We start from the raw sequence: 14,980 nt of genomic DNA on the forward strand, positions 1-14,980 counted from the left end.
GAATACTGAGGGCCTGCTGAAACTTTCTCAGGCTTCTGAGCTCTGCCTCTCTGACACAGGGAGGGAACACTGCATGGGGTGAGCTACACCTTTGTAAATCCCCCATTTCTGTTAGGGTGGACAAGTGCCCCCTGCCTCAACCCTCAACCTCATGTGGCCTCCTTCCAAATCTGGATCCTCTTGTTTTCCCCCAGGGCACTGGGATGGGGGGAGGGGAGTAGGTGTGGACGAGGAAGAAGGCATATGGATGAGACACGAGGGTTGTCAAAAGGGTCGTGTGTTCCTGAGAGGGGTTTCCTTCTCTGATGGAGCTCACGGGCAGCCTGGAGGGGAGCTGGCCCTGGGGACATGTGGCTGGAGGGAGCTGGCTATCAGTGCAGCAGGAGTTTTAATTCCAGAGTTGGAACAGGGTGGTGTCTTGGAGGCGGAAGCCAGTAACAGATCAGAACTATAAACAGGTCAGACATGGCAGGTGCTGAATGAATGTGTTTAGGTAAGTAAAGGAGGAATCCATGATTTCTGCTCAAGAGATGGAAGTTTATTAAGTTTCAGGCAGCCTAGCTTCAAACCACTTTGCCCAGTGCCTCCATCCCAGGGAAGATGGACAGATCAGTCCTTGGAGAAACCTCAGTCTGGTCCCTGAAGTTCGTACTGTTTCATTGTTTTTTGGATCCAAGGCAGAAAGCTTGAGATTCTCGTGAAGATCCCTGGAGGTGACCCATCCTCTTTTCCATAGGACACAATGCCCTGGGCCACACCGTTACACACGAGCGGGCCCCCGGAGTCACCCTGTGGGCAGAGAGGGCAAGGACTGAGCTCACCTTCTTCAGGTCTGTTCTCCCTACCACCCTGGGGTGGGTGGTCTCTGTTAGGGGCCCTGGCTGATATAAGGGTCTTGTTGTTCCTGAGGGTTCAATCTGGCCCTGACAATCCGCCTCCTCCCACAGGAAGCCCCTGCCCATGTGGGACTTTGAGGCAATGTCCATCCCCCAGGGACAGCAGACAGAGACAGGACAGGAGGACAGGCTGGGGACAGAGGACAGAGCTCGTTCCCACAGCCCCGGACCCAAAGACCGAGGCTTTGCATGGATAGTACTGGGGATCTCACCTTAAAGGAACTCTTCCTCTCTCCTGGGTCCCCTGCACATATCTGGGTGTTGGTTCTGTAATATTTGTAGCGAGAGGCACATTTCTTGGCCCTTTGGACTTCAAGCTCTACCTCCTGTAGGTTATTTGGGTGGGACATATCCAAGCCAAGATGCCCCCAGCCAGCCACACTGCATAGCATCCCTGGATTCACCGTATCCCAGTCCCTGGGTAGACTGATGGGGCTCACAGCGGTGGTCACTTTCGCTTTCCTTTTCAGCTGAAAGCAGAGGAAAGGCATTCTTACCTACTGATGGCCCACAGAGACTGCAGGACGGTCGTGGGCTTGCCTTCTTCACAGCCCTGGGACCACAGAAGGGGTCAAACAGGAGGAGGGTCTGGAATGAGGTCATGGGGGATGCAGAACCCAGGAAGGAAGTGTCCTGGGGTCAGTGTCCCACCTGTAGTAACATGATGTCATTGGTCAAAGTCTTGTCATTATAGCATGGGTATGGGATGGCTCTTCTCATTGCAATGACCTGCTGGGTCCTCTCCTGCTTTTTGATGTTATGTGCCCCCAGGGTGACGTTGATTGAGCTGCACAGAGAGCAGAGAGGGAAAGGGAGTCACAGGAGACATAGGCCAGGAACCTGAAGGAATGCTTGGGACAGGGTGGGACTTAGGGAGGGGAGAATTCTAGGCGATGGGCCCTGGAACTGAGCATCTCTGTGCTGTCTGCTTCCTTCAGCCTGGGCAGGGTAGTAGTTCCTGGGTCCACGGAGGGTGTGCAGTCCTCACAAGTTTGTCTGTGTCTAGGAAAACGTGAATTTTTCACATGTGCACTCTGGGCTCCAGGGTGCAACACTGGCTTCCTTCCATATTATGTTGGATCAGACCCTCTCTCCATGCGTCAGTGGCATTGACCTGTCCCTCTCTTGCCAAAGCTCACCTGTCCTCCAAAGAGCTTCTTACCTCACCTGGTGGCCTAGGTCTGCAGCCCCTGAGAAGAGGGTTCCCTGGGAGGGCTCAACAGAGGGATGGGGACCCGGACACGGCTCCTCACCTTCCCAGGCAGTGAGCTGCTGTCAGCACGAAGTCCTCACGCACGAGGAAACCCCCACAGAACATGTTCTCTGCAGTGTGTATTTGAAGATATGCCATGTAGGGACGGGAGTGAGGCTTGGCCTCATGGCCCCCGATGATTTTCCCTGAAAGAAAGACACCAGCCTACCCACTGTGCTCACGGAGCCAAGGCTGGGGAGGGGAGATGGGTCCATATTTGTTCGTCTTTGACCTGAGTTCGAAAAGTTGCTGAAGATGGGCCAGAACGAGGATGTGCATGAGTGTAGCATCTGAGCAGGTCTGTCCATGTGGGGAGGGACTGGGCCTCTGAGGGTGGGACCGTTACTTACCTGCCTCCTCAGTGGGGGACAGAAGAAGGGCCGCCAGGAGCAGGAGCAGGACCATCTCTGCAGGAAAGCTGCCCAGATCTGAGCGGCTGCTACTTCCCTCTGGTCTTTTAACCAGTGTCTCCTCCCCATGTTGTGGCTTTTCTCAGTTGAGATTTCTCTGAAATCTTACACCTCTGTCTGATTAGGTCCTGGGGTCTGAGTGGAGTGTGTACTCTGTGGTCACTACAGAAGCGCCCGTCAGCTCTTGGCTTAGAGCCATCACTCAGCAGGAAACAAGAAAATCACTACAAGTAGAAGTAGTGAGACGTTGTATCAACAAATACCAGATCTTTGAGCCCCAGCATTCTGGGTCCCATGATGAGAGATTCATGACATAGAATGTCTTCATTTCTGTCGTTCTCTTTCATTACCAGGGTGATTGTGTACTGAGGCCTCTTTGTATGAGAAATTTGGAGATAAGATCTCTCACTTCTGGTGGAGGAGACAAAATCGTCAGGGTCAAACAAGGATGGTGAGAATCATGCTATAGGATATACAGGATGGTGTGTGAGAGTGAGGCTGAAGAGAGATTATTCCAATTGTTAAAGACTGAGTTTTTTTTTTTTTTTTTTTTAACAAAAGCAACATTGTTTCACCCATGAACCTGTATTTTGCTCAGGATACAGTGTGGATAGCACTCCTCTGCTCCTCTTGGTATCAGGGAGGTTTGAAGCCTGGATGCTGAATTACTTGATGTCTCGCTCACACTTGCCCAGTGGATGGTGCTGGCTCTTCACTGGGCGTGTTGGTTTCTCTCCACGAGGCACCTCAAGTCACCTCTGTTTCTGGGATTGTCAGTCGCCCTCACACACGACATGTTGTTGGCTTTCTCCCAAATAAGCATCTGCCTAGAAATAAGCCAGGCACGAGCTGGGCTCTTTTAATTACCTAAATTTTGATATCCCATGGCATCTATTCTACCATATCCCTCTGTTTGAGGCAATCAAGAGCTCCCAGCAGATTAAAAAGGAAGGGCCCTAGATTTCATCTCCCAGCAGGGGTCTTGTAGTCAAGGAAGAAGAGCCTGTGGGATGGAAGTTCCACGTGAAGTGAGAATGGACGCCAGGGAGGCAAAGCAGAATTCCCCCAACCACTACCCAGAGAGTGGCCTTCTGATGTCCCCATACAATTTGCTAACCAAATTATCCTGGTCATGTCCCAATAATGGAAAAGGTGGAGAGAGTCATATAATTGAAAACATCATGGGGCCTAAACACCTTGATCTCAAGTCTCTTCTAAAGCAATGAAACCTTTGATTAAGAAACAAAGCCCACTGCTAATATGGATTCTGGCAAGGGAGCACAGTTAACCAGGGCACGGTGTCCAAGCCAAGCCCACATGGGGTGAGAATGTGTCCACACCTGGCCTCTCTCCTGTGTGGACACACGTCTCACCCTATACCCTGCATTGGACATCCTGGATCAGGTAACATGTGAGGCGGAGATTCAGTGTCCACATGGGATAAGTAGGGGGTTCACACAAGGGATGAGTGGTTTCTGATCAAGGGGCATTTATGGGCCTTCTCGGGGGTCTGGGCAATCAGGTGGGATTTATCAGAGCAGGAAAAATAGGGTGAGGTGGGCATTGATAGGAAGGGGCTACCTAATGTGCGTCACCAGATCCTGGGGTGTGGGGATCAGGGGATGCACTTGGGGATGATGGGTGAGAGATCGCTTATATATATCTCTGCAGATGCTAATCAGATAAGTCAACTTATTAAGGCTACTGAGCTAGGTTTTTCACTGAAGATTAGATGATAATTGTGGCATCAGTGTTAATTTCCTGGGTCTGAAGGTTGGATGGTGGCTACGTATGTCCTTGTTTGTAGGAATTACATTCTATAGTATTTGAGAAGCAATGGAGTGCTGTTTCAGTAACTTATACTAGCAAACGGTTCTGGAGAAGAAAATTTTTTGCATTGCAATTGCAACTTGTCTATGAGCTTGAGATTGTTTCCAATTTAAAAGGAAATCTGTACCTTTCACATATATAATAATAACCTGTTTTAAGATATAATTGAAAAGAAAATCTGTTACAGTATGGGCCTTCTCGGGGGTCTGGGCAATTGGGTGGGATTTATCAGAGCAGGACAAATAGGGTGAGGTGGGCATACCTCAAATATAGGTATGAGGCTGAAGAAAAACTTAACCAGAATTGTGAAAAACCTATTCTGAAAAACACAAGAACAGTCTTTAGAAGCAGCAAGATATTCTTAGTTCTCAAATACAATGGATCTACACCAAAAATGTACTGATTCTCCCAAGTTAATACATGAATATGATTATAAAAATAATATATATAATGTCATTCATTTTTCTGGAATTGAGCTGCAGGAGTTGCTTGTATATTTTTGAGATTAATCCTTTGTCTGTTGCTTGGTTTGCTAGTGCTCAGGGCTGGTGCACTGGGATGATCCAGAGGGATGGGATGGGGAGGAAGGTGGGAGGGGGGTTCAGGATGGGGACACATGTAAATCCATGGCTGATTCATGTCAATGTATGGCAAAAACCACTACAATATTGTAAAGTAATTAGCCTCCAACTAATAAAAATAAAGAAAAAAAATAATAATATATATAATGTGATTTTTTAAGAAACCTATTGAATTTTTTCTCCTAGCATTCCACAAGTTCTAGACAATATCTAAAATTTATGTGGAAAATAAACATGAAAGAATCACTAGGGAAATTTTGTCCAAATGAAAAATGTATAATAAGGGAGAAGGTTAGCCTATCAGAGCTAAAAATTATGAACATTCTTTCCAGAACACAGTGTGATTTACTCTCTGTTCTTTTGCCCCGCTTTTCTGCTCTATAGTGTTATATACCATTTTGGCTTCTTTATTGGCTTTCTGTTATATATCTATGATTATTTTAGCTGTTACACTGAAGCATATGCCTTCAGCTTCCCCTGTGGCTCAGATGGTAAAGCATTGGCCTGTAATGCTGGAGACCTGGGTTTGACCCCTGGGTTGGGAAGATCCCCTGGGAAGGGAATGGCTACCCACTCCAGTATTCTTGCCTGGGAAATCCCATGGACAGAGGAGCCTGGCAGCTACAGTCTATGGGGCTGCAAAGAATCAGACAGCACTGAGCAACTAATACTTCCACTTTTTTTTTCACTCAAATGTGAACCTCGTAATGGTATATTTTCACTTGTCTTCCTTCTCACCCTTTGAGTTATCTTTGTCATACATTTCACCACTATATGCCTTAAATACTATCTTGCCTTAAATAGTCAATAATCGATGTAAGAAATTGATATAAATTCTTTTCCATTTAGTCAGTTTTAAAAAATTAAACTATAGTAACTCACAGTATTAGTTTCTGGTGTACAGTATAGTATTCCATATTGTTATAGTTTATACTCCATACAAAGTTATTATATAGTGTTGACTACATGCCCAGTGCTGTACATTAAATCCATGCATCTTATTTATTTTATACCTACTGGTTTGTACCTCTTAATCCCCTTCGACTATCTTGCCTCTGTCACCACCCACCCCCCCCTCTGGTAACCACTAATGTGTTCTCCGTATCTATGAGTCTGTTTCTATTTTGTTACATTTGTTCAACTGTTTTATATTTTACATTCCACATATAAGTGAAAATGTATAGTAGTTAGCCTTCTCGGTCTGATTTCACTAAACTTAATACTTTCCAGGTCCATTCATGTTATTGCAAATGGAGAAATTTCATTTTCTTATGGCTGAGTATATATTATTGTGTGTATATATATGCCACTCTTTCTCTATCCATTCATGTTAATGGATGCTGACCTTGATTCCATAGCTTGGCTTTTGTAAATAATGCTTCTTTGAACATTGGGGTGCATATATTAATGACTTATTGAATTAGTGCTTTTGTTAACTTTGGATATATAACCAGGTGTGGAATTGCTGAATCCTATTGTAATTCTGGCTCAGATGGTAAAGTGTCAGTCTGCAGTGCTGGAGACCCGGGTTCAATCCCTGGGTTGGGAAGATCCCCTTGAGAAGGAAATGGCAACCCATTCCAGTACTCTTGCCTGGAAAATCCCATGGACAGCGGAGTGTGGTAGGCTACAGTCCATGGGGTCGCAAAGAGTCGGACACGACTGAGTGACTTTACTTTACTTTATGGTAATTCTATTTTTAAGTACTTGAGGAACTGTGGTACTGTTTTCTCTAGAGGCTGGACTAATTTATATTCCTAACAACAGTATACTGGCTTTTTCTTTTCAACACATCCTGTTAACACTTGTCATTTGTTATCTTTTTGACAGTAGTTCTTCTAAGATGTGTGAGGTAATATTGTGATTTTGATGTGCATTTATTAGGTTGGTGCAAAAGTAATTGCGGTTTTTGCATTTTGCTGTTTGATATTGGAATACATTCTTAAATATGGTTATGTCATACGTCATTTTAATGCACATTTCTTGCTTTATGTTTTTTTGCTAATGACTTGTTACTTGCTCTTTGTTTATTTTTATTTCAGACTAGGAAAATGATGTTACACATAAAGCACATTGATCGATTTTCTTATTCCAGTTCAAAACGGATCGTTAAGCAGCAAAGACAACTTGCAGCATCAACCACGCATTTGGCCCAGGACTGCTAATGAACATACAGTGCAGTAGTGGTTCAAGAAGCCTTGCAAAGGAGACGAGAGCCTTGAAGATGAGGGGCGCAGTGGATGGCCATTGGAAGTTGACAAATACCAAGTGAGAGCATCATCAACGCTGATCCTCTTAAAACGACACGAGAAGTCGCTGAAGAACTCAGTGTCGACCATTCTTTGGTTGTTCAACATTTGCAGCAAAGTGGAAAGGTGAAAAAGCTCAATGTATGGGTGCCTCATGAGCTGATCGCAAATCAAAAAGATCATCATTTTGAAGTGTCATCTTCTCTTATTCTACGCAACAACAATGAACCATTTCTAGATAGGATTGTGACATGCGACGAAACGTGTGTTTTATTTTACAGTGGCAACCAGCATCTCAGTGGTGGGACCGAGAAGAAGCTCAAAAGCACTTCCCAATTCAAAATTGGACCAAAAATGGGGTCATGCTCACTGTTTGGTAGGCTGCCGCCCGTCTGATCCACTATAGCTTTCTGAATCCAAGTGAAACCATTATGTCTGAGAAGTATACTCAGCAAGTGGATGAGCTGCACCAAAAATTATGATGCCTGCAGCCAGCACTGGTCAACAGAATGTGCCCAATTCTTCTGCATGACAATGCCTGATCACACATTGCACAACCAACTCTTCAAAAGTTGAATGAATAGGGCTACAAAGTGTTGCCTCATCCAATATTTTCACCTGACCTCTTGCTAACTGACTACCACTTCTTCAAGCATCTCGACATCTTTTTGCAGGGAAAGCACTTTCACAACCAGCAAGAGGTAGCAAATACTTTCTGAGAGTTGGTCAAATCCAGAAGCATGGATTTTTACTTTACAGAAATAAATAAAATTATTTCTTGTTGGCAAAAATGTGTTGATACTAAAGGGTCCTATTCTGATTAATAAAGTGTTTGAGCCTAGTTATAAGGATTTAAAATTCAGTTTGAAGTTGCAATTATTTTTTCACCCACCTAATATCTCATAATTAGTGATGTTGAAAATCTTTCCAAAGAATAGCAAGGAGAGAAAAGAAAGCCTCCCTCAGGGATCAATGTGAAGAAATAGAGGAAAACAATAGAATGGGAAACACTAGAGATCTCATCAAAATTAGAGATACCAAGGGAACATTTCATGCAAAGATGGACTCAATAAAGGACAGAAATGGTATGGACCTAACAGAAGCAGAAGATATTAAGGAGAGGTGGCAAGAATATGCAGAGGAACTGTACAAAAAAGATCTTCATGACCCAGATAATCATGATGGAGTGGTCACTCACCAGAGCCAGACATCCTGGAATGTGAAGTCAAGTGGGCCTTAGGAAGCATCAAGACACACGAAACTAGTGGAGGTGATGGACTTCCAGCTGAGCTATTTCAATTTCTAAAAGATGAAGCTGTGAAAGTGCTGCACTCAATATGCCAGCAAAATTTGAAAACTCAGCAGTGGTCACAAGACTGAAAAGGTCAGTATTTATTCCAATCCCAAAGAAAGGCAATACCAAAGAATGCTCAAACTACCGCACAGTTGCATTCATCTCACACACTAGTAAAGCACTGTTCAAAATTCTCCAAGCCAGTCTTCAGCAATCGTGAACCGTGAACTTCCAGATGATCTGGCTGGTTTTAGAAAAGGCAGAGGAACCGGAGATCAAATTGCCAACATCCGCTGGATCATCAAAAAAGCAAGAGAGTTCCAGAAAAACATCTATTTCTGCTTTATTGACTATGCCAAAGCCTTTGACTGTGTGGATCACAATAAACTGTGGAAAATTCTGAAAGAGATGGGAATACCAGACCACCTGAACTGCCTCTTGAGAAACCTGTGTGCAGGTCAGGAAGCAACAGTTAGAACTGGACATGGAACAACAGACTGGTTCCAAATAGGAAAAGGAGTACGTCAAGGCTGTATATTGTCACCCTGCTTATTTAACTTATATGCAGAGTACATCATGAGAAACACTGGGCTGGAAGAAGCACAAGCTGGAATCAAGATTGCCGGGAGAAATATCAATAACCTCAGATATGCAGATGACACCACCCTTATGGCACAAAGTGAGGAGAAACTAAAGAGCCTCTTGATGAAACTGAAAGAGGAGAGTGAAAAAGTTGGCTTAAAGCTTAACATTCAGAAAACTAAGATCATGGCATCTGGTCCCATCACTTCATGGTAAATAGATAGGGAAACAGTGGCTGACTTTATTTTTGGGGGCTCCAAAATCACTGCAGATGGTGAGTGCAGCCATGAAATTAAAAGATGCTTGCTCCTTGGAAGGAAAGTTATGACCAACCTAGACAGCATATCAAAAAGCAGAGATAATACTTTGCCAACAAAGGTCCATCTAGTCAAAGCTATGGTTTTTCCAGTGGTCATGTATGAATGTGAGAGTTGCACTATAAAGAAGGCTGAGTGCCAAAGAATTGATGCTTTTGAACTGTGGTGTTGGAGCAGACTCTTGAGAGTCCCTTGGACTGCAAAGAGATCCAACCAGTTCATCCTAAAAGATATTAGCCCTGGGTGTTCATTGGAGGGACTGATGTTGAAGCTGAAACTCCAATACTTTGGACACCTGATGAGAAGAACTGACTCTTTTGAAAATACCCTAATACTTGGGAAGATTGAGGGCAGGAGGAGAAGGGGATGACAGAGGATGAGATGGTTGGATGGCATCTCCGACTCCATGGACATGGGTTTGGGTGGACTCTGGGAGTTGGTGATGGACAAGGAGACCTGGCGTGCTGTGGTTCATCGGGTCGCAAAGAGTCAGACATGACTGAGCAACTGAACTGAACATCTTTTTATGTACCTGTTGGCCATCTTCATGTCTTCTTTGGAAGAATGTCTATTCAGATGCTCTACCCATTTAAAAAATTACTTTTATTGAAATATAGGTAATTTACATTCTATGTTAATTTCTGCTGTACAGAAAAGTGATTCAGTTATTCATATATATCCTTTTTCATATACTTTTCCATTATGGTTTATCACAGGGTACTGAATATAATTCCCGGTCCTCTGACTATTTTTCAGTTGGGTTATTTTCTTTTTTAATATTGAGTTGTATGAGTTCTTTATAAATTTTAAATGTTAGCCACTTACAAGACATATCATTTGCAAATACTTTCTCCTATTCAGTAGGTTTCTCTTTTGTTTTGTTAGTGATTTCCTTTGCTGTGCAAAAGCTTTTAAGTTTGATTAGGTCTCATTTGCTTCTTTTTGCTTGTTTCCCTTGCCTGAGGAGAAATAGCCAAAAAACTATTGCTAAGACCTGACCAAAGAGTGTACTGCTTGTGTTTTCTTCTAAGAATTTAATTGTTTCCGGTCGTTAATAAATTTGAGTTTATCTTCATGTATGGTGTGAGAAAATGTTCTAATTTTATTCCTTTATGTGTAGGTGTCCTGTTTTGCCAAATGACTTATCAAAGAGACTGTCTTTCCTCTATTGTATGTATCTTGCCTCCTTTGTGATATAAATTGACCTTATGTATGTGGGTTCATTTCTCGACCCTCCGTTCTGTTCCATGGATCTATGTGTCTGTTTTTGTGCTAGTTTCATACCATTTTGATTACAGTAGTTTTATAGTGTAGTCTGAATTGAGGGAGCATGATGAAAAGGAGTGAAAGTGCTAGGTGCTCAGTTGTGTCCGCCTCTTTGTGACCCCATGGATGGTAGCCCACCAGGAATTTTCCAGCCAAGAATACTGGAGGGATAGCCATTCCATTCTCCAGGAGAGCTTCTTGACCCAAGGATAGAACCCCTGACTCTTGCACTGTAGGCAGATTCTTTACCATTTGAGCCACCAGGGAAGCCTCAGGAAGCATGATATCCCCATCTTTGTTCTTCTTCCTCAACATTGCTTTGGCTATATGGGGTCTTTTTTTGTTCCAGATGAACTATTTGTGGGACTATTTGTTCTAGTTCTGAAAAATGTCATGGATAAGTTTTTATACAGATTGCCTTAACTGTAGGTTGCTTTTAGTAGTTCGCTCATTTTAGTAATAATAGTTTGTTCAGTCCCTGAACGTGCAATATCTTTCCATTTATTTTTATTGTATTCAAATTCATTCAATCAGTGTTTTACAGATTTTAGAGTATAATACCTTCGTGGGTAAATTTATTCATAGTTATTTTATAAATTCTGATTGGATTGTAAGTGGTATTTTTTTCTTTTTCTGAGAGTTCATTACTAGTATATAAACAAAACAATAGATTTCCATATATTAACCTTGTATCATGAAACTACTGACTGTATTTATTCTAATCATTTTTTTTTTGGTAGAGATATTCAAGTTTTCTACATATAATATTGTGTCATCTGGAAATAGTGACTATTTTTTATCTTTCATTCCAAATGGATGCCTTTTATTTCTTTTTCTAGTCTGATTGTTGTGACTAGGACTTCCAATGCTATGTTTAATAGAAATGGTGAGTGGGGGCATTTCTGCTTTGTTCCTAATCTTAGGGGAAAAGCTTTCAGCTTTTCACTGATGAATGTGATGTAAGTGGTGGGTCTGTCATGGAAAGTCAAAGTGTTAGTCATTCAGTCATCTCCAACTCTTTGGAACCCCATGAACTGTAGCCCACTGTGTTCCTTTGTCCATGGAAATCTCCAGGCAAGAATACTGGAGTGGTAGCCATTCCCTTCTCCAGAGGATCTTCCTGACCCAGGGATTGAACCTGGGTCTCCTGCACTGCAGGCAGATGTTTAATGTCTGAGCCACAAGGGAAGCCCAGTGTGGATCTGTCATAAACAGCCTGTATTTTGCTGAGATATGTTTCATCTATACCAACTTTGTTGAGAATTTTTATCCTGAATGGGCTCAGACAGTAGTACCGTATTGTGCCAACTGTACCACTGTACAATCACAATGCCCAGCACTTAGTAAGTGATCCACCAGCATTTGTATTGATAAATGAAAATTGTGCTTTTCAGTCCTGCTAAGGACAGGAGCTCTTTCTATCTCAAAAGGCCCCAGTTGACCAGCAGGGAATCTTGGCCCAGAGACCAACTATGACTAAAGGGACAGGATGAAAGGTACTCTTTCAAACTAACCAAACTGATCACTTGGATCACAGACTTGTTTAACTCAATGAAACCAAGCCATGCCATGTAGGGCCACCCAAGACAGACGGGTCATGGTGGAGAGTTCTGACAAAACATGGTCCACTGGAGAAGGGAATGGCAAACCACTTCAGTATTCTTGCTGTGAGAACCCCATGAACAGTATGAAAAGGCAAAAAGATATGATACTGAAAGATGAACTCCCCAGATCAGTTGGTGCCCAATATGCTACTGGAGAAGAGGAGAGAAATAGCTCCAGAAAGGATGCAGAGGTTGAGCCAAAGTGAAAACAATGCCCAGTATGGATGTGACTTGTGATGGAAGTAAAGTCTGATGCTGTAAAGAATATTGCTTAGGAACCTGGAATGTTAGGCTCATCAATCAAGGTAAATTGGAAGTGGTCAAACAGGAGATGGCAAGAGTGAACATCAACATTTTAGTAATCAGTGAACTAAAATGGACCAAATGGGAAAATTTAGTTCAAATGATCAATAAATCTACTCCCGTGGGCAAGAATCCCTGAGAAGAAATGGAGTAGTCCTCATAGTCATCAGAAGAGTCCAAAATGCAGTACTTCAGTTCAATCTCAAAAATGACAGAATGATTTCTGTTTGTTTCCAAGGCAAACCATTCAATATCACAGAAATCTAAGTCTATGCCCCAGCCACTACTGCCAAAGAAGCTGAAGTTGAATGGTTCTATGAAGTCCTACAAGATCTTCTAGAACTAACACCAAAAAAAAGATATTCTTTTTATCATGGGGACAGGAATGCAAAAGTAGGAAGTCAAGAGATACTGGAGTAACAGGCAAGTTTGACCTTGGATTACAAAATGAATCAGGGCAAAGGCTAACAGAGTTTTGTCAAGAGAACACAGCGGTTCTAGCAAGCATCCTCTTCCAACAACATAAGAGACGACTCTACACATGGATATCACCAGAGTCAATAATGAAATCAGATTGATTATATTCTTTGTAGCCAAAGATGGAGAAGCTCTATACAGTCAGTTAAAAGAAGACCAGGAGCTGACTGGGCTCAGATCATGAACTCCTTATTGCCAAATTCAGACAAGTTGAAGAAAGGAGGGAAAACCACTAGGTCATTCACATATGACCTAAATCAAATCTCTTAAGATTTTATAGTGGAAGTGACAAGTAGATTCAAGGGATTGGATATGATAGATAGAATGCCTGAAGAACTATGGATGGAGGTTCATAACATTGTACAGGAGGTGGTGATCAAAACCAACCCCAGAAGAAGAAATGCAAAAAGGCAAAATGGGTGTCTGAGGAGGCCTTACAAATAGCTGAGGAAAGAAGAGAAGCAAAAGGCAAAGGAGAAAAGGAAAGATACACCCATCTGAATGCAGAGTTCCAAAGAATAGCAAGGAGAGATAAGAAAGCCTTCCAAAGAGATCAATGCAAAGAAATAGAGGAAAACAATAGAATGGAAAGACTACAGATCTCTTTAAGAACATTAGAGATAACAAGGGAACATTTCATGCAAAAATGAGCCCAATAAAGTACAGAAACGGCCTAATAGAAGCAGAAGATATTAAGAAGTGGCAAGAATACACAGAAGAACGTTAAAAAAAGACCTTAATGACCTAGATAACCATGATGGTGTGATCAATCACCTAGAGCCAGACGTCCTGGAGTACAAAGACAAGTGGGCCCTCAGTTCAGTTGCTCAGTCGTGTCCAACTCTTTGTGACCCCATGGACTACAGCATGCCAGGCCGTCCAGGCCATCACTAACTCCTGGAATTTACTCAAACTTATGCTGTTGAGTCAGTGATGCCATCCAACCATCTCATCCTCTGTTGACCCCTTTTCCTTCCACCTTCAATCTTTCGAGCATCAAGGTCTTTTCCAATGATTCATTTCTTCACATCAGGTGGCTAAGTATTGGAGTTTCATCTTCAACATCAGTCCCTCCAATGAATATTCAGGACTGATTTCCTTTCAGATGGCCTGGTTGAATCTCCTTGCAGTCCAAGGGACTCTCAAGAGCCTCCTCCAACACCACAGTTCAAAAGCATCAATTCTTCAGCACTCAGCTTTCTTTATAGTCCAATTCTCACATCCATACATGACTACTGGAAAAACCATAGCTTTGACTAGATGGACCTTTGTTGGCAAAGTAACATCTCTGCTTTTTAATATGCTGTCTAGGTTGGTCATAACTTTTCTTCCAAGGAGCAAGCGTCTTTTAATTTCATGGCTGCAGTCACCATCTGCAGTGATTTTGGAACCCCCCAAAAAGAAAGTCTGTCACTATTTCCATTGCTAAGATTTTCCCATTCCTAAGTGGGAAGCATCACTATGAACAAAGCTAGTGGAGGTGATGGAATTCCAGTTGAGCTATTTCAAATCCTAAAAGATGATGCTGTGAAAGTGCTGCACTCAATATGTCAGCTAATTTGGAAAGCTCACCAGTGGCCACAGGACTGGAAAATATCAGTTTTCATTGCAATCCCAAAGAAAGGCAATGCCAAAAAATGTTGAAACTACCACACAATTGCACTCATCTCACACACTAGCACACTCACACTCTAGCCCCAGGTTGTGTCTTGGTGTCTAGAGGGTGAGGCAGTACCCAGGTCCCAGATCTTCAGCAAACACACTTCTCCCCAGATCCAAGCAAAGTAGGCTGTCATTCTCACCTGAAAGGGATCTTTCTTTGTCTTTGGATCCACCATACCTAGTTGGATGGCGTTGGTGTAATAGTAGTGTAAGGATCACACATTTGATCCTCCCACATGGTCAGCTTTACCTCCAGC

General features: G+C 42.9%; 1 protein-coding gene across 1 annotated transcript; it reads right to left on the bottom strand.

Moving 5' to 3' along the window:
* Nucleotides 1-516: 516 nt before the first annotated feature.
* LOC133067956 (mast cell protease 1A-like) lies at nt 517-2,589 on the bottom strand. The gene is made up of 5 exons (XM_061159043.1): nt 2,499-2,589; nt 2,150-2,294; nt 1,548-1,683; nt 1,109-1,366; nt 517-789 (listed from the first exon to the last, which is right to left on the bottom strand). The coding sequence occupies exons 1-5, from the start codon at nt 2,551-2,553 to the stop codon at nt 628-630; spliced, it is 756 nt and encodes a 251-aa protein (XP_061015026.1). The 5' UTR covers nt 2,554-2,589; the 3' UTR covers nt 517-627.
* Between the last annotated feature and the right edge of the window lie 12,391 nt (nt 2,590-14,980).

This window comes from Dama dama, chromosome 13, assembly GCF_033118175.1.
Source record: "Dama dama isolate Ldn47 chromosome 13, ASM3311817v1, whole genome shotgun sequence".
Lineage (NCBI taxonomy): Eukaryota > Metazoa > Chordata > Mammalia > Artiodactyla > Cervidae > Dama > Dama dama.